Source organism: Calliphora vicina, chromosome 5 (assembly GCF_958450345.1).
Source record: "Calliphora vicina chromosome 5, idCalVici1.1, whole genome shotgun sequence".
In the NCBI taxonomy this organism is placed as follows: Eukaryota; Metazoa; Arthropoda; class Insecta; order Diptera; family Calliphoridae; genus Calliphora; species Calliphora vicina.
In genome coordinates, this window is record NC_088784.1 from 94,063,756 (window position 1) to 94,090,288 (window position 26,533).

Sequence of the window (26,533 nt, forward strand, 5' to 3'; positions counted from 1 at the left end):
TGTCAGAAACCTAAGTCTGTTGTCAAAAACCTATCTCTGGCAACAACAAAATACATGCTAGTCAATGTATTTTGTTTTTGTATCAGACATATGATTTGTTGTATTTTTGTTTGACAAATCGGAGTGTCTCGTCTCTATGTATAATTCTCTATGGCTAATAATTTCAATAAATTTATATGTTTCAAAATAAAAGTTACAAATTTGAAAAAATCCCGCATTTTTAAGTTATACATCCAATATTTTTAAAAGGCAGTATATATTATTTAAATTCACTATTAGCTAGTAAGATATCACACTGTAAATAATGTCACTGCTGCCTCTTTCAGGAAGGAACTTAATTTTCGTAACATATTTTCTTCATTTTAGGAATTTCGGTATTTAATTGCAGACAATGGCAAAAGTTATTAATCCATTGATTAAAAGATCTTCCGATCTATATAAGTTCCAAAGTTTCTTACGATATTTTAATACGAACTCAACACCAATATAGTACTGAAACCGATTCTTTTACATTTTGTATATAAACATTTATTTGTATCAGATTTTGCTTATTTTCAATACCAAATTTTATAATGATCACTATTTCATTAACAAGAAAAGTAGAGCCATATCATGGTCTTACCATTTTCTACACAATTTTCTCTTTTATAATAGAACTAATTTCAGTTATTAGCTGGAAAAAAAGTTTTAAAAAATATCAAGTTTTTTGGAGGTTGTTTCACACTTTGGTCTACAACTATGGTTCTACTTGACCGATTTTGCCCATTTTCAATACCAAACATTTTTGATCAACAAATATTTCAAACGGGAAGACAAAATCAATTTTTTTTGTCGGTTATAAATCAGGATTATATTTTAATTTAATTCTGCTATAGATTTGAACGTTTTATATCAGCACAAAAACAATACAATATTTTTTAGTAAATTTTAATTAATTTTTTTTATAAAGTATCATAAAGTGATTTTAATTTCACCATAATTTTTAGCCTTACTGTATGTAATATAGAAAATGTTCACTTAATTTGAATATTTGTTATATTTATCTATTAGAACTTATTTCTTCAACAGTATATTTTACACTGTCCTATACAATTTTTATGCACTGGTATTTTAGTCTCGATATGCGGTATTTTCTCACTTAGGTATCCGAGTTGGTAACTGCAAATAGTACTTTATATCATCCATATAGTATTTTGTAATATAAAACTAATTGAATAATTTGTTTTTTTAAGAAAAACAAATGTAAAGAATCGCTCGACTTTTTAAGGTTGCATTGCATACATAAATTTTGGAATTCACCCATATTTTCAAATGGAATTTGCTTACTATGATGTATTCAGATAATATGTAAGTTTATTTGTACTGTATTCTTAGGGAATTCTCCACATTTTTGCTAATAATCTATTTTTATTGTTTGTTTGCGTATAATTGAAAATTTCTCATAAGTTTATTGTCAATATTTTGATTACAAAATGCGTTAAAATGAGCTTTTTAAAGCTTTTTTTTAATTACAAATAAATATAAAAATAAGGCCCTAGCATTAGTTGCTTTTGAAAAAATAAATAATTTCTGCATAATTTCAAATGCCCAGGAAAATTTTAAGAACTTGTTTCAAAATCACATATTCTTTGATAACGTATATAGAACTAGTGATATCGCAACTACTAGAAAAAAACAATATGGTGATTCTTAAGAAATTCTCTAGAGTTAAATAGGAATTAGTTCTTTAGTAATATATAGAAATTGGTTCTGCACTAGTTCTATAGAACACAAACTAGTTCCGACAGATATCCATGGAACCAATAACAACTTTCAAAATAATTTTTAAGAATGCAACAAACGTTCAATAGATCAACAAATTGATAAATAACCTTTTAAAACAAATTTATTTATAACAAAACAAACAAAAATGTCCTTAACTCTCAGAACTAGTTCCATGACAATTTCAAATAAAAAAAAGTAAGAAAGTATGGTCGGGCTTGATAATACCCTACACTAAGTAAAAGAGCAAAAAAAATGTTTCTTTTAAAATTTCAATAATTTATATTTTTGAGTGATTTTTGGAAGTGGGCCTTATATGGGGGCTATGACCAATTATGGACCGATCACCATGAAATTAGGTGTGATTTATGTCTATATTAAAGTTAACTATGTTGAATTTTGTGTGTATTCCAACATTTTTAAGCGATTTATGCACGTTAAAGTGATTTTCGGAAGCGTGTCTATATGGGAGCTATGACTAATTATGGACCGATCGTAACAAAATTTGGTGACATGAATTTTGTATATATAAAACTTATTTGGAGCTGAATTTGTGGAGATACATATATAAATTAAACATTTATGACCGATAAAGTCCAATTTCGGGAGGACATTTGTATGGGGGCTAGGTGAAATAATGGATCGATTTCAACCAGTTTCAATAGGCTTGGTCCTTGAGACGAAAAAATAATATGTACCGAATTTGATCGAAATATCTTAATCGACTCAGAAAGTGATTCTAAGTCGATTGGTATACTTTAAGGTGGGTGTTACACTAATATTTTTGGGCGTTACAAACATCTGCACAAACGCATTATACCCTCCCCACTATTGTGGTGTAGGGTATAACAATGGTAGAAGAACTAGTTCTAGAACCGTCCTTATGAAGGTATGTTAGTTATATATCGCTTCCGTTGAACTAGTTCCGAAGGTGAACATTTCATTGATTTGAGAATTGGCTTCGTAATCGTTCTTAGGAAGAGGTAATGGCTTCATTGCGCTTCCATTGAACTTGTTGTGCAGATGACAATTTCATACAAAAATCATTAGTCGCAACGCCAAACTAGAAAGAGAACTGGCTCTACGCATGCATTCTAGAACTAATTGTTGAACTAATAAAGACTTTCCTAGGTAAATATATATTTTAAATTACTTGAAATTAGGTATCTTGCGATTAATTGAATAATAAAATTTACTAGAATAGGAAAATCTGATTCTTTTTTAACCGGCTTTCGCTTATTCTCCATTTATAGATCGAGCTAGTTACTGATAATTCTTTCAACATAGAAAATACAGGAAGAATTTGTAGACTTTTTGGGTTTATAAGTTAAGTTGGAGTTTCTAAAAGTTTATTTTCCTGTATTAATGTTTGCTATACTTCATTATATACACTAATGAGTTTATTGCATGAAAAATATCAGCTTTTTTTTGGCATGGTTAAAGTTAAGGCTGACTAAGTTATAAATAATTCATAATTACTTTTTTTTATAAAATTTTAGACCTTAAAAATGTTTTTGTTAGTTTTTTTAAATCTCTACTTAGCAGTTCCTATCTTTAAATATATTCATATTTACTTGTATATGAGATTTTGTCTTCCAAAAAAATAAAATTTTTTTAACGGCAGTTTCAAAACTATTTTTCTTAAGTTTCATCAAAATCGGCCCAAAAATATACAACATTTCGCTATCTTTCCAAGGGAAATTCCAAATATTGAAAAATTTGACTTTTGACCTTCACGATTTAAGGTTTAACATTTTCCAATTTTAGTAAAACTTTCAGAGTATATTTAGAATTATCTGGACTATAATAGTCTGAATAGGTTTTACTTAAAATTCATAAAAGTAAGGAAATGGGACTCATTCACCAAAAAATGGCCAAATAATTGGTTTTTCTCGAAAATTTCTAAATTTAAATCGCAGGTACAGAAAAACTATAAGAGATATTTTCATAATTTTTTCATATTTTTATTCCCTATTATGTTCTCAATAAATCCCAATGAGATGATCAAAAAATTCTGAAATTTGTTTAATAAAATTTATAAAAATTTGAAAATGGAGTTTTGAAACTGCCGTTAAAACAATTTTATTTTTTTGGTCATACCTGCGAATAGGTTAACGGTATCCTACGAAGACAAAATCTCATATACAAGTAAATATGAATATATTTTAAGTAAAAATGAGCTTTTATTTTAATATTTATCAAAATATGTTAATTTTGTTCATACATTTATTGTTCCAGTTGCCTGAGACATATTAATGACCTGGCGAATTTTTAATAACTTTAACATTTTTTGACCAATTTTAGTTTTTTATGTCTCATTAGAACGAAATTACGTACACATTTCTATTCTTGTAAATTGAATTGCAAAAGTAATTTTTTAATGGCAAAATTTTTACAAAAACTGAAAAAAATTCATTTTTTCCCACTTGTAAATGCATCTCAAAACCGATTTACCTAAAATTTTTCAGGATGATTTTTTTACTAATGTTCACCAAACTGGGGGTGAGAATGGCCAAAATCCAACTTTCGTGTATTAAGGGCCACCATAATGACCATGCCCTCAAATCGCTCGTGCACATAGCGCCCTTCTGTTGAAACCACATCCATATGAAAACTGTCACTAAAGAAGACAGTTTTCTATATGAAAACCGTCTCTAAAGAATATAATTTTCTATATGAAAACTGTTTCTAAAGAGGACAGTTTTCTATATGAAAACTGTTTCTAAAGAGGACAGTTTTCTATATGAAAACTGTATCTAAAGAAGACAGTTTTCTATATGAAAACAGTCTCTAAAGAGAACAGTTTTCTATATGAAAACAGTCTCTAAAGAGGACAGTTTTCTATATGAAAACTGTCTCTAAAGAGGACAGTTTTCTATATGAAAACAGTCTCTAAAGAGAACAGTTTTCTATATGAAAACAGTCTCTAAAGAGGACAGTTTTCTATATGAAAACTGTCTCTAAAGAGGACAGTCCTTCTATATAGTCTTCTATATAAAACAAGACAATTTTCTATATGAAAACTGTCTAAAGAAGACGCAAGATGACCATGCCCTCAAATTGCTCGTGCAGAATTCCCAATTCCTGTGTGGCACTTAGCGACCTCCTGTTGAAACCACATATCCATATCATCCAATTCAGAACAACAGAAGTTGGTAATCATCGACCTATAGCACTTGCAGTTGATGGTGTTGACTTGGCCCACGTCGTTCTCAAACAAATATGGATCCAAAATAAATACCAAACAGTGACTTTTTCGGTATGCATTTGACGCTCTTGGATCTCATGTGCATGGTATCGTCCCAAATTTTACCATTTTGTTTGTTGATATACCCAATCATCCAGAAATGGCCATCAATGCTGAAGATGATTTTTTGATAAAAATTTGTCGAACCAATTTTATCATTTGCACGTGTTGTTGAAAGCTATATCCGTTGATGGTGAATTGGCAATACAAACTGAATAAATGACAGCAATTTCCACATTTGTATCTTCAACAATATGGCCGCCATTAACTGTCAAAGTCCCTATTGGAATACCCTTTATTTATGGCATTTTATTGTTATACAATTTTACCAAATTTCATAGAAAAGCAATTCATTGTTCATTGCAAAAACCATATATGAGGAGCCGCAGAAGAAAACGTACTTTTTCACATCTTATCAAAATTTTTTTATATTTTTATATTTTATTTTCCAATATTAAAATGGTTTTATATCAAACATCCTTAACATTTAATGTGGTGATTTATGGCATTTAATGTGTTGATTCTATTGATAAGTAAGAAACTTGCTACCATTTCCAGGTTCATGCAGTTTTTTAAGGGGGCGAAATAAATAAAACTCATTTTCCCAAAAATTTGATATGTGCAAAAAAGTACCTTTTGTTCTGCGGCTACTCATATACATTTTTAAGTGGTAACGTTCAGAGTACTATGCTTTATTTAGCATATTTTCCAATTGTGGTTTTAATAGCTAATAGTTGCAATGTATTTTTAAAAGTAAAAATTTTTTTTTCTTTATTTATCGCAAATTTCATATTATTGATTTCTTAATCAACATATTTATTAAAAGATTGTGATAAAACTAATTGACTTAATCAGAAATCTATTTTGGTTTAAATTGAATCATATTTCAACGCTTTCTATGAAAATGTGTCATTTCCCTTAATAATAAAAATTAGCTTTAAGAAATCATGTTTTTCTAGAAAACTAAATTCATTAAATTCAATATACTCGTATAAGGAAATCAAAAATTTTGTAGAATATGATTAAAATTATTTTAAAAAATTGTTTCCCTATGACACGAAAGCCATTTTCTTGGTCTATACAACGATACTTAAGTTTAATATTTAAAATATTTTTTCATAATAGGTTCGCGAATTTTAACACTTGCATTTTAATTTTATAGAAGACATATAGTACATATTCAATACTTTCAAAATCGAAATATAATATGAAATATTTATGGATATTTTTTAGGTTATAAAAGTATATTTTGGTTTAAAATATTGTAGTATTTTGGTATCAAGCAAAATGAAAGATGTCATTTGACACCAAGCTCGAATATACAACACCCTACACCAAGTACAACAATATTAATAAAAATTTCAAAATACAAAATTTTGTTTCTTTTAAAAAAGAAAAATTGTCTAGATATTAAAAACTTTATTAATTTTTTTGTTTCAATATAAACAATAAAACTATTTTTATTTTGTGAAAATATACGATTTTTAGTAAAAAGTTTTTATTATATGGCAACTCTTTCGTATGTTTATTTATATTATTTTATGTCTGACTTCTCTCTCTCTCTCACTCACTCAACAGGTTTTGTACACGTCGTCAGGCATGGTATATTGAAATGGTACTTTCGTTTATATTGAAAGTACTAAATTATTAAAATAAAATTATGTATTTATTACTCACGATTTAAAAGAAGATTGTACTGCTTTTTGGGTATTATATGGTCGGTCAGACCCGACCATATAATACCCTACACTAAGTAAAAGAGCAAAAACATTTTTCTTTTAAAATTTTAATAATTTATATATGGGAGCTATGACCAATTACGGACCGATCACCATGAAATTAAGTCGTGTGATTTATGTCTATATAAAAGATAAATGTGTTGAATTTTGTGTATATACCAAAATTTTTAAGCGATTTATGCACGTTAAAGTGATTTTCGAAAACGGGTCTATATGGGAGCTATGACTAATTATGGACCGATCGTAACAAAATTTGGTGACATGAATTTTGTATATATAAAACTTATTTGGAGCGCAATTTGTGGAGATACATATATAAATTAAACATTTATGACCGATAAAGTCCAATTTCGGAAGGACATTTGTATGGGGGCTAGGTGAAATAATGGACCGATTTCAGCCAGTTTCAATAGGCTTGGTCCTTGGGCCGAAAAAATAATATGTACCAAATTTTGTCGACCTGCACTCTGCGCACAAGGTATACATGGACAGCCAGACGGACATCGTTTAATCGACTCAGAAACTGATTCTAAGTCGATCGGTATACTCTAAGGTGGGTGTTAGCCTCCCCACTAAGGTGGTGTAGGGTATACAAATTTAAAAAAATATTTAAGTTTTTATTTAAATTTTTATGTTGTTTAAAAATGTTTGAAATTTTCCTTGGACAATATTTTATTTTTTTATGATTTTTAGCTACAAAATTGAAATTGACCGCATTTTTTTAAGAAAATTAAATGTTTTAATGTTAATGGATGTTATATATGGACAAATCCGTGTCATCGTACGTGACATTTGTATGCCAATATAGTGGGATAGATTTTGTAAAAATAAGAGTATCTGAAAAATAATAATAAATTTTCTTTATGTTCCATTCAGAGGGAACTATATTTAAACAAGTAAGAAAGTATGGTCGGTCAAGCCCGACCATATAATACCCTACACCAAGTAAATGAGTAAAAATATTTTTCTTTTAAAATATCAATAATTTATATTCGTAAGTGATTTTCGGAAGTGGGCCTTATATGGGAGCTATGACCAATTATGTACCGATCACCATAAAATTAATAAAATTAATCGACTCAGAAGTCGATCGGTATACTTAAACGCATAACACCCTCCCCACTATGGTGGTGTAGGGTATAAATATCCAAAATATCAAGCGAAATAAGGGTATATCGTACGTGACATTATACGAAAGTTATTTTGAGGTACATGTGAATATATGAGAATTGCGATAGGCGTTTTATATATTTTTCCTTCACAATCCATCATATTTAAATAAAAAAAATTGTTGTATGATTTCATATTAAATACAATTTAATATCGTACGTGACATACCGTACTCGACAGTTATATATTCTCTAAATATTGTATATGTATACCAAAACTAAAAACCAAATAAAAAATATATATTCGGTTTCAAAAAAAAGATAATAATAGCAGAAAAGCAATCAGAGTCAAATTCATTTCATATTAATTTTAAAAATGTCATGTTCGATTAATAATATTTATTAAAAAATTCATTCCAATTATGAATTTATTTTTTCTGTGTACTTGAAATTCATGTAAAAGATGACACAATTTTTATAACTAAAATACAGTTTGAGTTAATTGTTGAATATGGCCTTCATTACTCTCAGCTAGGTAAAAAAAAATCAATTCAATTTGACCTTTTTAACTTGATAATAAGACATTTATAAGGGTTAAAATCTTATCATGGATTATGGACCGATCTAAACTAATGTCAATAGACTTAGTCCTTGAGCCGAAAATATCTACAATAGCTACTAAAAATGTGATTCTTAAACAATTGGTTTAAAAACAAGTACGAGAGCCATATTCAGCCGTGCCATATGTTATATAACCTTTACCAAAGTTTACTTTAAAACAATTATTGAAAATATATTTTGGAACAAAGTTTGTTTTAGCTGAACAAATTTTATTGAGTAAAAATTTATTTTTTCCAGATTTTAACCCATTATGGGACAGAACTACTTTCAAATATATATCATTAGTAAAGTAAACAAGTAAGAGAGCTATATTCAGCTGTGCCAAATTCACCAAATTATACTTTAAATTTTAAATATTATTTTATTAGTGAAAAACAATTAACAAAAAATTAAGTTTTTTAAGAAAAAAAAAATTCGGGTTAAAAAATATTTTTCCCGATTTTGACCCATTGTTGGTCCGACTTACTGTTGCAAAGGTCTCTGAAATATCTATCATTAGGTATCCATATTGTCCATAACAATGACTTAGAAATCCATATAGAGATAAAAAATAGGTAAAAAATAGAGGTTGTCCTGGTTTGGTTTTCCTTATATCTTAGCCATTTGTGGGCCGATTTGTTCGATTTTAAATGGCAACCGAACTGGGAATAATGTTTGTTAGTTATTTCGGGGCTACGGAAAGTTGATTTCAACATACAGACAGAAATGTCTAGATCGACTCCGCTATCTATTTTTGGATTGTGACCTATTAATTGTTCATTTAAAAAAGTCCCCTTTGTATTCTCAACAACTGTTTATTGGGCATAAGCACACAAATTTCACAATACGAAGAAATAATCTATTTAGTCATGAATTTTTTACCGTGACTCCCCCTAAAAACAATGTCTACTTTAATCATTTGTTTTTGCAATGAATCAAATTATATGCGTTTGTAATATTCAAAATTTAATTGCATATTGTTGGGAAAATTGTATGACAAATTGTATGAATAATTTCTAAAATTTATTTTGCTATCAAAAACATTATTTTTTCGTTGTTCCCCATATGTGTATGTATTTTATAAACTAAACACTTTAGTACCTAAATATTTGTATCAAATAAAGTACATTTGTGACCATTGGCCCAACAATTATGTTTTTTGTTTTCTCTTCACAATAACGAAAAGAGCCACACACACGTACGTATGTACAAAAACAAGAACTACAAGAAATTATGATATCATTGAGCCAAAACATCTGAGAAATTCTTTTGGTTCCTCTGCATACAAATCATTTAAAATAATTTGTTTTAATTAATCGAATATATGTAGTTTGTTTATCTATATAATATTAATATACTCGTAAGTATTAACTTCCACTTACCAATTTAAGATCAACAATTCAAAATAAATAAAATGTTTATTTTGTTTTAAGAAATTCGGCTTTTTAACTTATTTATTACACACTGTAAGAGTTTGACAACTCAACTGAGATTGTGTTTTTAAAAACTCCTATTTGTAGTAAACTAGACAGTGTTATCGTTGTGTATTATTAAAAAGTGACAAAAAGGGGTAGTTTTCGATCAAATGTCGCAAGATAAAGGGGATTTTTTTGGAAAAAAGTACAAGCCACTTAAGATTTTTTTATACATATCATCACAACAGTATTATGTATCGAAATTTTATTATGAAATCGAAATTTTAATATTTCAACCACTTAAAAATTTTACTAAAATATAATAGTAACGAACTAATAGGCAGCACTGTTAAAAGTTAAATATAAACAAACTTCTGGTGTTGCCAGATGTTGATCTAAATTTAAAATAATCCCCCAAGAAATGACGAAATTGTTTCTAGGAAATATATTCAGGTAATCATACAAAATTAAATGAACAGGGCTAAGATTTTTTTTTATTAAATACTTATTTCACATACAATCTATATAAATAAATAATACATTTAAATTTAATTACACTATCCAACGGCATTTTTGGAACAGAATAACGACCCTATATTCCAAAAAATAGATCGAGCAAAATTAAAAAAAAAAAAATAATAAATAAACCTAAATAACTCTTGACCTAAAAGTGATAACCTACATTTTTTTTTAGATTTCCTTAAGTAATTTTTTAAATTTCAGCTCATTCGAATCATAAATGGATTTTTGACGATTTTTTTTAAAAAATATGAGTTCCGAGGTGGCGTGTAAAATTAAAACTTTGACCTACTATAAAAAGAAATTCAGACCTGCTGGACGATAAGTTTATTCTACAAAAATTATCTACTCATTATGGCATTTCAGAATTATAGGGTCGCTATTATGTTCCAATCAAAAAGTCTCAATTTGTTGGACAGTCTTATTATAGTTTATTTTTGACCGCTTTTATTGTAATTTAAAAAATAATTTTCCTAAATTCTTTTCTATATTAATTTTTTAATATAATAAATACATTTATTTCTGAAAATGCCGAATCTTACTACCCACTATCACTATATGCGCACCGATTTTGGTGCATTTTTTTTTTGCCCCAAATCGGGTAAAAATATCAGTTTTAAATGCAGCGCAGTGATGCATTTCCGAAAAGGCCCTATGGTAAACAAGTAAGAGAGCTACATTTAAAATTAAAATTTTTTTTTTAAATTTAAAAAAAAAATTTTGGTTTTTTATTTTTTTTTTGGGTGAAAAAAAAAATCAGGTTAAAATATATTTTTCCGATTTTGACCGATTGTAAGTCCCACTTACTATATATATGGTCGAATTTTTCAAATTGAAATTAAATTTTATTTGTTGCTATTTTTTAATGAAATTTGAAATAGACATTTCTATTGAAATTGGAAAAATAGAAACAAATTTTGAAATTTGTAATCATGAATCCCGTAATTCCAAAAAAAGTATTGAAAAATCCCAAAAATGGGATTTTTAGTTTTTTGGTTATAATAACCATACCAGTGTCGTGGTTATCGGAACCTCTTACAAAATAATTAAGAACATATTGGGCTATCTAAAGTCTATTTAAAAATATTTTTCTTTTAAAATATCAATAATTTATATTTGTGAGTGATTTTCGGAAGTGGGACTTATATGGGGGCTATGACCAATTATAGACCGATCACCATGAAATTAGGTCATGTGATTTATGTCTATATGAAAGTTATTTATGTTGAATTTTGTGTATATACCAACATTTTTAAGCGATTTATGCACGTTAAAGTGATTTTCGGAAGCGGGTCTATATGGGAGCTATGACTAATTATGGACCGATCGTAACAAAATTTGGTGACATGAATTTTGTATATATAAAACTTATTTGGAGCGAAATTTGTGTAGATACATAGATAAATTAAACATTTACGATCGATAAAGTCCAATTTCGAGGGGACATTTGTATGGTGGCTAGGTGAAATAATGGACCGATTTCAGCCAGTTTCAATAGGATCGGTCCTTGGGCCGAAAAAGTAATATGTACCAAATTTGATCGAAATATCTTCAAAATTGCGACCTGTACTCTGCGCACAAGGTTTACATGGACAGTAGGGTGGCCCTTAATAAACGAAAGTTGGATTTTGGCCATTCTCACCCTCCAGATTGGTGAACATTAGTAAAAAAATCATCCTGAAAAAATTTTAGGTAAATCGGTTGGGCAAGCCGATTTTGCCATTCAAAATTTACTTTTGCAATTTAATTTAAAAGAATCGAAATGTGTACGTAATTGTCGTTTTAATGAGACATAAAAAACATACATTGGTCAAAAAATTTTAAAGTTATTAAAAATTCGCCAGGCCATTAACGTGTCTCAGACAACTAGAACAAGAAAGGTAGGAACAAAATGAACATATTTTGATAAATATTAAAATAAAAGCTAATTTTTAATTAAAATATGTCCATAATTAATTGTGTATGAGCTTTTGTATTTGTAGGATACCGTTAACCTATTCTTAGGTATGAACAAAAAAATAAAATTTTTTTAACGGTAGTTTCAAAACTCCATTTTAAAATTTTTTAAAATTTTGTTAAACAAATTTCAGAATTTTTTGATCATCTATTTTCGAGAAAAACGAATTATTTGGCGAATGAGCTCTATTTCCTTACTCTTATGAATTTTAAGCAAAACTTATTCAGAATATTATAGTCCAGATAATTCTAAATATACTCTGAAAGTTTTACTAAAATCGGAAAACGCTAACCCTTAAATCGTGAAGGTCAAAGGTACAATTTTTCAATATTTGGAATTTCTCTTGGAAAGATTTCGAAATATTCGAAATGTTGTATATTTTTGGGCCGATTTTGATGAAATTTAACAAAAATATAACACAAAGCCTAGTATTTACAAAAAAAGCAGAAAAATTAAAATTAACCCTATATAGCACTTGGGGTTAAAATTTGGGGTCATTTTAACCCCAAGTGCCATTAAGCGTTAATTTCCAATATAACATAAACCCTAGAGTTTATGTTATATTTTTCTTAAGTTTCATCAAAATCGGCCCAAAAGTATATAATATTTCGCTATCTCTCCATGAAAAATTCCAAATATTGAAAAATTTGACCTTTGACCTTCACGATTTAAGGGTTAACGTTTTCCGATTTTAGTAAAACTTTCAGAGTATATTTAAAATTATCTGAAGTATAATATTCTGAATAAGTTTTGCTTAAAATTCATAAGAGTAAGAAAATAGAGCTCATTCGCCAAAAAATTGCCAAATAATTGGTTTTTCTCGAAAATTTAAAAATTTAAATCGCAGGTACGGAAAAACTATAAGAGATATTTTTATAACTTTTTCACATTTTTATTCCCTATTATATTCTTAACAAAATTTTTAAAAATTTTAAAATTGAGTTTTGAAACTACCGTTAAAAAAATTTTATTTTTTTGTTCATACCTAAGAATAGGTTAACGGTATCCTACGAAGACAAAAGCTCATACACAATTAAAAATGGACATATTTTAAGTAAAAATGAGCTTTTATTTTAATATTTATCAAAATATGTTAATTTTGTTCCTACCTTTCTTGTGCTAGTTGCCTGAGACACGTTAATGGCCTGGCGAATTTTTAATAAGATTAACATTTTTTGACCAATTTCTGTTTTTATATCTCATTAGAACGACAATTGCGTACACATTTCTATTCTTTTAAATTAAATTGGAAAAGTAATTTTTTAATGGCAAAATTTTTATAATTAAGGGCCACCCTAATGACTCAGAAAGTGATTCTAAGTCGATCGGTATACTTTAAGGTGGGTGTTAGACTAATATTTTTGGGCGTTACAAACATCTGCACAAACGCATAATACCCTCCCCACTATGGTGGTGTAGGGTATAAAAATTAATTTTTTGGATGAACAGTATCAAAAATTTTTCTTTTCGTTTAGAATATTTGATGTAAAGTTAGCTTTTTAAAAATTATAAATTCTTTATACGTCTTCTTAGAAATTTTTTAGATAACTTTTTTAGATAAAGTTATTTTTTCACAAAAAATCAGCGAAAAATCACTTTTTTAAAATTTTTTTAATGCATATAACTTTTAACTAAGTCATTACTTTTAAACAATTCTTTTTCGATTTGACAAATACATTTATGGTTAATCCAATATAGGAAAAATGGAGATAATCTGAAAATATTTGGATCCACTGTTATGAAAAAACTGGATAAATTGATAATTGATAGCTACGACGAGGTTTTTTGTAGTGCTCGACAAGGAGATTCTATTTAATTTGTTTGAAATCGGAACTAAAGTTTTTATCCCGGGAATTCCCGGTAGAAATTTCCCGGGAATTTTGCAAATTTCCCGGGATTTTTGGTCGGGAATCCCGGGAATTAAAAACTGACGAAAATACATAGATACAAATTAGAACTATGTATATTTTTTTCACCAAAAAACAGTGAAAAGTTTTTTACAGTTTTTTGCTTATATCTCGGCAATAATAGACCGCTTATTATTATTTATTTTGGGTTTTTCGTATGAAAATTTAAAAATTGAATTCATTATTTATAGAATTTATTTCTTATTGAATCATTCTAATTTCTTTAAATTTCTTCTTCAAATCCATAACAAAATTTTTATTTTTTTTTATCCTTTTTTCTTTATTGAATCTTTCTTTTTAGAAATTTACAAAAAGTATTAAAATCTTAACCTAAACTAAAACTAAAGTTGTTATTGCTGCTGCAATGTCCAACATGAGTGCTCGTTATCTGGCCAGATCCAGTGTTTCCAGTCGCCTCAGTCGCCATAACAAAATAGCTTCAAAAATTTATTAAATGATTAAATTGTTCTTCAATTCAGATCTATTACATAAAGGCTTAAGACAATATTTTCGATTAATTTTGTAAATGATTTGATTTAACAAAAATTTAATCATTAAAAGTTTGTATAAATTCTGTTATTAATTAACTTTTCAGTTTAAACAAAGGCTTTGGAATGAATCTAAAAAATTCGGTCGGGAATTAAAAATCCTAATCGGAACACAAACGATGAAATAGGATCGTTTTAAAAATATAACACAATTAAAACTGTAACAGGTAAGAAAGTATGGTCGGTCAAGCCCGAGTGTGATTTTCGGAAGTGGGCCTTATATGGTAACTATGACCAATTATGGACCGATCACCATGAAATTAGAATCTATGTATATATGAAAGTTATTTATGTTGTATATATACCAACATTTTTAAGAGATTTATGCACGTTAAAGTGATTTTCGGAAGCGGGCCTATATGGGATCTATGACTAATTATGGACTGATCGTAACAAAATTTGGTGACATGAATTTTGTATATATAAAACTTATTTGGAGCGAAATTTGTGGAGATACATATATAAATTGAACATTTATGACCGATAAAGTCCAATTTCGAGAGGACATTTGTATGGGGGCTAGGATAAATAGTGGACCGATTTCAGCCAGTTTCAAAAGCCTTGGTCCTTATATGTACCGAATTTTATCGAAATATCTTCATAATTGCGACCTGTACTCTGAGCACAAGGTTTACATGGACAGCCAGACGGACGGACGGACATCGTTTAATCGACTCAGAAAGTGATTCTAAGTCGATCGGTATACTTTAAGGTGGGTGTTAGACCAATATTTTTGGGCGTTACAAACATCTGCACAAACGCATAAGACCCTCCCCACTATGGTGGTGTAGGGTATACAAATGTAGCAAAATTCAAAACTTAAAATCGACAATACTTCCTCTTTGAGCATGTGGAATTTCATTTAAATCGGAGCAACCGTTTAGAAGTTACAGATTTATTTTCTTCTTTTTTTTATATACCACTGTGCAACATTATGGTAGAAGGGGACTATGCGCCGCTTGATCGATGTCAGAAAACATATAGTAGTCTAATCTAAAACAAATAAGTAATGTGTGAATCGTGGCAAAAATTCAAGCTACATTTTGTAAATGATCAGCCATTTTCAAATATAAAAGTCTATACAATTTTGTGGCAAATCCTTTGAAAAATATATTTTTTAAACAACTTATTGATAACAAAACTGTTTATACATGGACCTTACAGTCAGGCTTGTTAAACATCTTGAAAGCCTAATCGACTATTCTCTTCTAAATTTTAAAAGAAACTAAGTATATTATACCTATATAAAACATTTTTCATGTACATATTTTCACTTATTTAAAATTTTATTAAAATTCTCTTCTAATAACATGTAAAATACCTATAGTAAAAATAAAAATTAAAACAATAACAAAAACACAACAATCATTTCTTTTCCGGGCACTTCCAGTGTGGACAGCATTTTGGATACGGTTTCGTTAGATCCACTGGCACAAAACTGCAATCTTTAGCACCATAGGCATTTGGACAGCTAAAAATAATATATTCACAAATATAAATCAATAATATTTTAAATTAATTTGACTCTAAATTCAAGCACTATTTACCCCTCTATGGCATATTCATCATAACGATTGCCCTGACACACAACTTGACTACATTTACCAGGCACCGTTTTGGCTTCACCTTTCTTCATTAGCAAACCAAAAACTTCACAATCTACAAAAGAAAAATTATCACTCAGCGAGAGTTTAAAAACACAACCCAAAATATGCACTTAAATCATTTTTAATTGTGCAAAAAATAAAAAAAACTTCACCGACAATTCTTGAATTTTAATTACCAGCATAACAAGTTGTTAACAGCGCTAAGCAGATTAATAAAATCACACAAATTTTCATATTAATTCGTTAATAATTTTGTTTAAACGTTTAAAGAATTAAAAAGTAAGAAGAAAACAATAAATAACACCTAAAGCTAAACAATTTAGTCCGTTTCAAGAGATGACGATGAACTGATTCCAAACGAATTCGTATAAAGCTTGTTGTTAAACTTGAACAGGTATTGGACTTAGAAAACAATGATGTTACTTTTCATTCTTTCATTATTTAGATTTAATAATGATTAATGCATACAAAATAAATAAATAATAAAAAAAAAACCTCTCAACACACAGCTTCCAAATAAACAGCCTGGCATGATTGATAACCTTTTATATAAAAATTAAACAAAATAATATGATTAAATACGTAAGTAAGTAAGTTAGAGATTTCTGCTTATTGAATTCTACTATATACTAGGGGAAGTTCAAATACAACAATTGATCTGATTCCATGATAAGGATTAGCCTAGACAGAAACCTTAGCAATGACAATGTAATAATCAAATACTATTTAATTGTTTGTATTTGTTTACACTCTACTGTCTGAAAATAACGATGATTCATCAAAATGTGTCTATTCAAATTAAAGAATTATTTGTTTTTAAAATTTGCCTAATTAGTATGGCAGCCGTGTTAGTGGAAGTAGCACACCGTAGAAGGGGGTTTTTCCCAAAATTTGCTAGACACTCTTAAATATTAATGGGTGCATAGAAAAATAAACCAGACTATTCATACTCTACAAAATAGGGTATCTCATACAATATATAATACTGAAACAGTAATTAAGTTATTTTTCTATATAGACTGTTTTCGAATTTATTCACAATTAAGTGAATTAGCTCATTTTCACTAAATTGTATGTGCTTACCAGCGTGTACTTTAAGTGTAAATTTTTTTATTGTAACAAAAACAAAACACATGTAAAATTTACACTCAAAGTACACGCTTGCAAGCACATACGATTTAGTGAAAATGAGCGAATTCACTTAATTGTGAATAAATTCTAAAAGAGTCCATCGATTTTTATGATAGATATCTCATTTTGTTTCCATTACCTAAGGCTTTGCGATAAAGCAATAAGTATAAACAATTTCTGCCGTTTTCGATTTTTCATGATTTTTTTAAAACAAAAAAATTGGATATTTTTACATAAAAGTATATTTTTTACTTCAATTTGCTATTATAACTCCGAAACTACTGAGTCGACTAAAACGCAATATATACGTGAAAATTTGTATATAGTATGGGGAAAACATTTTCAAAATTCAGTCATTCGAAAGAAGAACATTAACTACTCAATTTTATCTATATCAAACAAAAAAGTAAAATTTTGTGAAAATGAGCGAATTCACATAATTGTGAATAAATTCAAAAAGAATCCATCGATTTTTATGATCGATATCTCATTTTGTTCCTATTACATTTGGCCTTTCGATAAAGCAATAAATCTGAAAAATTTCTGCCGTTTTAGATTTTTCATGATTTTTTTAAAACAAAAATATTTGCTATTTTCACATAAAAAATATATTTTTTGCTTCAGTTTGTTATAATAACTCCGAAATTACTGATCCGATTAAAACGCAATATATAAACGGATTATGTAAATTCGAACTTTTCTAAGTTTACTTCAAGAACATCGAACTAACCCTTTTTAAGTTATCATAAATTATGTGGAGAAACATTTAAAAAATTCACAATTTTTCCAAAAAAAAATTTATCCATTTAAACTGCTCGTGACCGAAATGTATGCTGCTCTCTTCTCGGATGACTTCAAATACAATTTAAGAGACAATAATGGGAGATCGAAGTACACAAATAAAACAGTCAAGTTTGGCGGTGGCAATATTATAAGGGCTTCTTATCAGGCCAAGGTCCTCCTCCGATCGGATCGAATTCGTATCGTTAATTATACTATGACTAGCATTGGATACATATTAATGTTAACGATTTTCCATACGCTGAAGAAAATATGCCACTAGTTTGGAGATTACAGAACGTCAGTGATGTTAAATTCACCTCTTGGGTTGTATTCGAGTGGTAATTTTTTTTGGGAGTGGCCTGCCCAATCGCCAGATCTTAATTATCTGAAATTATAGATCACAAAATACTAAAAATTATACTACAAAGGAAGCTCTATCAGATGCGGTTATAATAGAATGGCAACATATTTCAAAGACCGCGGTTGACTGTTAATTTAAATAAAAAGAATATAGGATAGGAGGATGACCATTCACTAAAGCACAGTGGGGCAGAATTAAAATATTTTGGAAATTAATCTGACATTTCTAAACGACTGGTCCGATCGGGATAAGTTTAAGTTATTAAAATTCTCCAGGGTGGCGCTAGGTGGCTCAAATATTTAAACACGTGCCATTTTTTTTTTGTTTTCAATCCAATTTCAAAGATTATTATATTCTTGAAAAAAAAAAACATGCTAGCATGTGCTATTTATCTCTTGTAATATCCGAGTTATAGGCATTTCAAAATTGAATTTTTAAAATTTTGGAATATCTTGGTCAGCTATTTTTAAAATATAGGTCGCACTTTTGGACAGAATGGACTCGAAATTCTTTTGTTAATTAGACAACTAAATTACCAATAAATTAAAAAATATTTTAGTGTAATATCCATTATCGATCCAAAAATAAACGATTTTCAATTTAAAAATTAAAAACAGTAGATTTTTGCTGTTTTTTGAGCGAAAAGAGACGTAACTCTTTTTTATACCCTTCACCTTCGTGAGAAGAGTATATATATTCCGACCCTATAAAGGATATATATTCTGGATCCTTATAGATAGCAGAATCGATTAAGCCATGTCCGTCTGTCTGTCTGTCCGTCTGTCTGTCTGTCCGTCTGTCTGTTGAAATCAATTTTCTGAAGACCCCAGATATCTTCGGGATCCAAATCTTCAATAATTCTGTCAGACATACTTTCGAGAATTTTGCTATTTAAAATCAGCAAAATCGGTCCACAAATGGCTGAGATATGAGGAAAAAACCAAGACAACCTCGATTTTTGACCTATATCTGGATTACTAAGACATTAATATAGACAATATGGATATCTAATGATAGATATTTCAAAGACATTTGCAACGACGTATATAAGGCCATAGTAAGTTGGACCTACAATGAGTCAAAATCGGAAAAAAAAAATTTTAACCCGAATTTTTTTTTTCAAAAAAAAAATTTAAAATAACAATCGAAAATTTTTTTTTCCAAAAAATTTAAAAAAAACTGGAAAAAAAGTTAAATTTTGTTTACCTTAAAATATTTAAAATTTTGAAGTATAATTTGGTGAAGGGTATATAAGATTCGGCACAGCCGAATATAGAACTCTTACTTGTTTTTATTAAAAACGAACTTTCTTGAAGAACATATTGGTATAAAAATAGTTCCTGTTTTTCGAATATGCGGCCCTTAGGCCCTTCGGAATTTTACCTATTTTTTATCCAAATTTAAATTTTGGTTCTAAAATCACCTAAGTAGGGCTTAGAAAACGGAGAGCGGTTTTAGAAACCTTGATGTGTTTCCTGTTTACTTCCAAAGTATTTTTCGAGCACCGAAGGAAATGTGGACCCCATGGGCAAAATTGTAAAAAATATAATTTTGTCCATGAGGTCCACGTTTTTTCATTTAAAATCTTTGAGATAAAGTTAGCTATTCATAGATTTTTTTATAGCTACTCGACAAGGAGATGGAAATCGGAAGACAAACGAAGAAATAGGATCGTTTTAAAAATTTAATATACACGAGGTGTCCTACCTTGGCCCATGAGGTCCAAATTCCAAATTTAAACTCTAAAACACTTCCACTTTGCTCATGTGAAATTTCATTCAAACCGCACTAACCGAGATTCATTTCCCTATTTTTGTATACCACTGTGCGTTTGAGAGATGGTTTGGGCATTTCAGAGGTGTTGATTTTGACACGGAATACAAAGATCGCCCAGGCTAGACAAAAAAGTTTGAAGACCAAGAATTGGAAGCCTTACCCCATGAAGATTGTTGTAAAACTCAACAAGAGCTTGCAAAATCATTGGGAGCTATTCAAGCGGAAATTTCAAAATGTTTGCAAGCAGCAAGATTCATACAAAAGTAGGAAAATTGGGTACTATACGAATTGAAAGCCGGGTGACCTTGAAAGACGATTTTGTCCGAAATGATGCTTGAAAACTATAAAAGAAAATCATTTTTCCACCAAATCATTACTTGCAAGAAAAAATTAATCCATTACAAAAATATTACAAAATTATCATATCTATTATGAGCTGCTGAAATCTGACCAGACAATCACAGGGAACCTGTAACTATTCGTTTGAATCGAGCATTGACCGAAAAGCGCCCCGAATATGCGGCCATACATGAAATCGTAATATTCCATAATAACAATGCTCGGCCAGATGTTCCAATACCTGTTAAAAACTACTTAGAATGAAGTTGGAAAATTTTGCCTAACCCGCTTTATAGTCCAGACCGTGCCCCGTCCGACTAATATTGGTTTATATCGATGCAGAAACGCTTCACTTTGGAACAGAGTATCCGATATTGGCTTGATTCGTTCTTGGCCTCAAAAGATGATCAGTTCTTTTGGCTCGGAATCCATATGTTGCCAGAAAGATGGGAAAAGGTCATAGCTAACAATGACCAATACTTAGAATAAATTTATATTCTACAAATGTTTCTAAATAAAAGCTAAAAATTTAAAAATCATTCCGGATTTATAAGTCATACCTCCAATACAATGAAGTATTTTTTATTATTATAAGCTAATACTTATATTGTCAACCACTGTATTGTTTAAAAAATGCAATACATACAGCACAGTTACAAGTGTAATCAATACCATTTGTGCTATTTGTGCTGTCATGGCTGTAGGTACTCAAACATGTGTAAGTTATTCACTTACAAACTCGTTTCATTTCAAATTTCAAATAAAAGCTCTCTATGCGAAAAGCTTTTAGTGTTAAATTTGAAATGCTTGTTAAAACCAAGATCTTTTTTGCTCATGACGTATTTTAAACATGACTGATAAGCTGCAAAAAAAAACTGAATTCATATAATAATCTAACTAATAAAATAAGTATAAATTTAAAAACACAAAACGACAGACAAATACTTGTTCAACAAGTATTTTGAAAGACATCAAATTTGTATTTAAGCTTCACGTATGCTGTTTCATTTTTTCGCCAGCAAATACTTTAACAAACCTTTTAAAAACTTATTAGTTTTTCGAAAACAATCAAACTGTAAACACAACTAACAACATGAAAACAATTGTAAGTTGACTGTGGCTGCTAATAAAAAATTTTGTTCCGCAACATGTTATAAAAACAATAAAATAATTGTGATTATTATTATTATTTTTTATTTTCATTTAAAGATATTCCTATCAGTAAGCTTGGCTTTAGCTGTAGCGGATGTATCACACATTGTGGGTCATCATGAGAATACAACACCTAAGTCGGGACCTGCTAATCCCTATGTGTTCAGTTATCAAGCTGGTCGTGCTCCCGGACATGTAGATCGTCAACACACTGAAGTATCCGACGGCTCTGGTGTTATACGTGGTGCCTTCTCTTATGTCGATCCCAAAAATCAAGTACGCACAGTTCAGTATGTGGCTGATGAACATGGCTTCCACCCACAATTGAGCCATGAACTCGAAGACAGTGAGGCCGTTAAGGCAGCCAAACAAAAACATTTCAATTTATACAATCGCATTGCGCAAGAACACGCTGCTGGTGTGCACAATCCAACGGTAAATATTACATGCAAATTAAAGCTTCTAGAAAAAGAAAAAAAAAACATAAAAGCTTTTATTTTGCTCTTTTTTTCTCATAAATTTGTATCTATTTTTTTAGGCCAACAGCCCCAACCAAAGTGAAGCCGTTGCCAGAGCCACTCATAAACATTTAAGTTTATACGATCGCATTGCTGCCGAACATGCTGCTATTGGTGCCCAACAGGAACATGATCGTTTGGTTCTGGCTGCCAACTCTGAACATGGTCATGAAGAGGATGGTCAATATCATCCCGAAAGTTATTAAAGATAAATGATTGAAGAAGTGTAAAAAATGTTAAATGGAATTTATTGTTGATATGTTTGTCTTTGCCAAAAAGTAGTTAAAATAAAAAAAAATATATGTGTGTAATGGAGAGTTGTTAAAATAATTTTTAATTAAATACTATAATTTAAATAAATAACAAAAATCAAATTCAATTCTTAAGGTTCAAGTACTGTTTTTAACAACAGTTATTTAATTTTTTTTAAATTTCAATCAAAAAATTAATTTTTAAACCACAGCACAGTGGTTTAGAAAAGTTTTTTTTTAATAATTCGGTATATCGGGAACTATTGGAGACATTGTTACCAACTTTCACATGGTTGGAGCTGAGATGTTTTCGATTTGGTTTACAGTTGTTGAGGTTCCTAGCTCCTAGCTCACATCATATTTTTTTTAAAAATTCGCCAAAAATCCATTAAAGCTGAAATTTAAATTATAAATAGTCCTTGAGAAGATCTGCAAAAAATACGCTCATATACATATGTAGGTCATCTCCTTAATTAAAGAGATATTTAGGTTTTTTTTTAATTTTGCTCGATCTTTTTTGGTTTTTTAGGTACGGCGGGTTTACGGAGGGTCAAATTTTCTTTTTAAAAAATCAGCCGTATTTTTGATGAAATTAAATAGAGTTATAAAAAGTTACTCGCATCCAACTTTGGAACATGTACTTTTTTCCCATTTTTTTAGAAAAAAAAATTATTTCTGTGCTATATAATATTTTTTTATGATCCGAAAAAATAGAACTTAATGCAAAAGCGTGGAAAGTAAAACTTGGCTCACTTAAGCGGACCTAGTCCCCCCAGACCTATCCAAACTTGGCCAATTTTAAAAAAAAATTTAGCTTTGATCTTCGAAAAAGCTCCATATTTATATAGTTCCATATGTTGTTTAAATACATACAAAGTTGTTTTACTATTACACGGTAAATAACGTCACAGTACGCACTTTTCTAAAAAAGACTCAGTTTTGGGAACACACTTTCCCCGTTTTATGAATTTCGGTATTTGAAAATAAAACAAGTAAGAGTACTATATTCGGCCGTGCCGAATCTTAAATACCTCCACCTAAATATGATGGCATAACAACTGAAATAATATAACAATTGTTAGAAAGACTAGTTTACGCAGAAGATATTTTATTTCAAATGTACAAAAAATTGTATTTAATTCAGAAATTTATAATTTAAATTCCTATTAGAACGTATGAAATTTAACAATTTATATACATAATAATTAGTTAATACGTTTGGATCAACATTTTTCCCTTTTAACCTCAAGTGAAGAAACTGAGTATGCAAAAGGGTATACGAATATATTTGGTCAAATTTCAAAATATTTGGTTATGGGACTTATGTGGGAGCTATGACCTATTATGATGTGATTGTCATAAAATATTTTAACGTCATTTTTATGGACTTATATGGGTGCTATGGCCAATTATTTACCGATATTCCCAAAATTCAGTATTATGATTCTTGAATACAAATTACTGATCTGTGTACTATTTTGGTTTAATATATGCTATGACCTATTATGGTCCTAAGTATTTGAGGGCTATTTTTATAGAATTTCATATAAACAACGCTATTAACAAAAGTGGACCTTATATGGGGGCTATGCCGAATTATGTTTCGAATTTCAACCTGATAACTATATTTGTAACAAATTTATGAGGATTTTCGGTAGTGGACCTTATATGGGAGCTATGGTTAAATATGGTCCGATATTCACAAAATCCAGAAGTATGATTATTGGATACAAATTACTGATCTGTGCGTAATTTCATTTTGATATCGATATGTTTTTAATATTTTTTAAGATTAATATCTTTTTTCGGAAATGGGTCTTAAAGGGGAGCTATGACCAATTATCGGCCAATCTGAATAAAATTTGGTACAGTGATATCTATATATATGAGTATAATTTTTGTCGAATTTTAGCATGATAAATGTATTTATAAGAGATTTATGAGTACTTAACTGATTTTCGGAAGTTGACCTTATTTAGAGCTATGATCAAATATGGACCGATATTCACAAAATCCTGTAGTATGATTTCTAAATATAAATTATAGATCTATGTAAAATTTTGTTTTGATATTGATATTTTTTAGATATTTATGTAGGTTAATGTGTTTTTTGGAAGTGGTCCTTATATGGGAGCTATAAATAATTATCGGCCGATCTTCATAGAATTAGGTACAGCGATTTTGGTATATATGGGGACTATTTATGACAAATTTCAACTTAATAGCGATATGTATAAGATATTTATGCTTATTTAAGTGATTTTCGGAAATGAACTTTATATGGGGGCTACGGTCAAATGTGGGCCGATCCACAAAAAATTTGGGGTTGCAATTTTTTAAGCAGGACACTTATTTTTCCTGAATTTTGTGTGGATACTGCAATTTTGTAGGCATTTACAGACCATATAACCATATTTCGGAAAGAAATTTGTATGGGGGCTAGGAGAAATCATGGACCGATTCTTATAATTTTCGCCAGAGTTAGTCCCTTTAACATAAAAATAACGTGTGTACAATTTTATGGTATTATCTGCAATATATTTGCACAAATAACGAAAACTATGTTAAAATTATCAAATTTTTTTTAGGTTGTCTCACATTTTGATTCATAACTCTGGTTCCACTAAACCGATTTTACTGATTTTGAATACCAAACTGGTTAGGAGAACAATAAACATTTTCTTTGCAAGTCTACCAACTTTGTTTGCCTATTTTGGACGTGAGCGTGTTTTACACAGACAGACAGACGGACAGACAGACGGACATGGCTCAATCGTCTTAGAATTTCATAAGGATCAATAACATATACTTTGTTGGGTCTCAAATGAATATTTCTCAATGTTACACACGGAATGACAAACTTATATATACCCTCATTCACCACTTATGGTGGTGGAGGGTATAAAAATTCAAAAATAATAATGATATTGATTTAAGGACATTTGGTTCTCTATTAATTCCAAATTTTGTTATGATATCTTAAACAATTAAATTTTTATATTAATTTTTCTTCATGGAAAATCACCATATTATATATTTTTTTAGTTTTTAAGGTAGATGATCCGAAAAATTCATAAAATTATTTCATTTCACTAAACTATTAATCTTCAAGTCCTAAGGTTTTCACAAATACCAATTACATATACAAAAAGATTATATTTACTATTCAGAAGCTCCACAAACCATTCCCCTTTTCAAAAATTTTAACGTTTCCTCATATATTCCATGCAAAATGTGTACGTACTTAATTTTTGGGATAAAACGAGATAACTATTAGCAAGCTGTTTATATTTTATTCCGAATTTTATCACAAATATAGCTGATAATCTAAAAACAAATTTCGAAATTCCGTAGGCCCGCCATATCTAAAAAAGAAAACAAAATCGAACAAAATAAATAAACCTAAATATCTCTTGAACTAAAAGGGTAACTTACATATTTATGCACTTTTTTGTAGATCTTCTCAAGGACTATTTATATTTTAAATTTCAGATCATTCGGATCATAAATGGATTTTTACAGATTTTTTTAAAAAATGTAAAACCCTAAGTGGCGTGTAATTTTGATAATTAAGCGAAAAGAGTTTTATTTACAACTTGGTATCTCTGGTGACCCCCACTGAAATTTTGCGGCAAACAATTTGGTAGAATATTTTAATCCTTAAATTGATTTTCTCGAAAAAAGGGTCATATTGACACCTAAAAAGAGGAGCTAGATTAAGATCTTCCACAAAAATTATATGCATAAAATTCCACAATATAACTCTGATAATATAAATCCTCTCCGACGTTAACTTACAACTTTATTTTCCGT

The 26,533-nt window shown here is 29.3% G+C and overlaps 2 protein-coding genes across 2 annotated transcripts in view; one reads left to right on the forward strand and one right to left on the reverse strand.

The window, feature by feature from the left end:
* The window catches only part of LOC135959872 (antitrypsin-like), a 64,280-nt gene extending 54,355 nt beyond the window's left edge, over positions 1 to 9,925 (reverse strand). Inside the window, exon 1 of the mRNA XM_065510986.1 lies at positions 9,839 to 9,925. The gene's annotated coding sequence lies outside the window, so the exon portion shown is untranslated. The remainder of the gene's footprint in view (positions 1 to 9,838) is intronic.
* Positions 9,926 to 21,718: 11,793 nt separating this feature from the next.
* On the forward strand, positions 21,719 to 22,848 carry Cpr57A (Cuticular protein 57A). Its single transcript, XM_065513430.1, has 3 exons — positions 21,719 to 21,904; positions 22,009 to 22,386; positions 22,490 to 22,848. Exons 1-3 carry the CDS (start codon positions 21,893 to 21,895, stop codon positions 22,673 to 22,675), a joined length of 576 nt encoding a protein of 191 aa, XP_065369502.1. The 5' UTR covers positions 21,719 to 21,892; the 3' UTR covers positions 22,676 to 22,848.
* Positions 22,849 to 26,533: the final 3,685 nt, after the last annotated feature.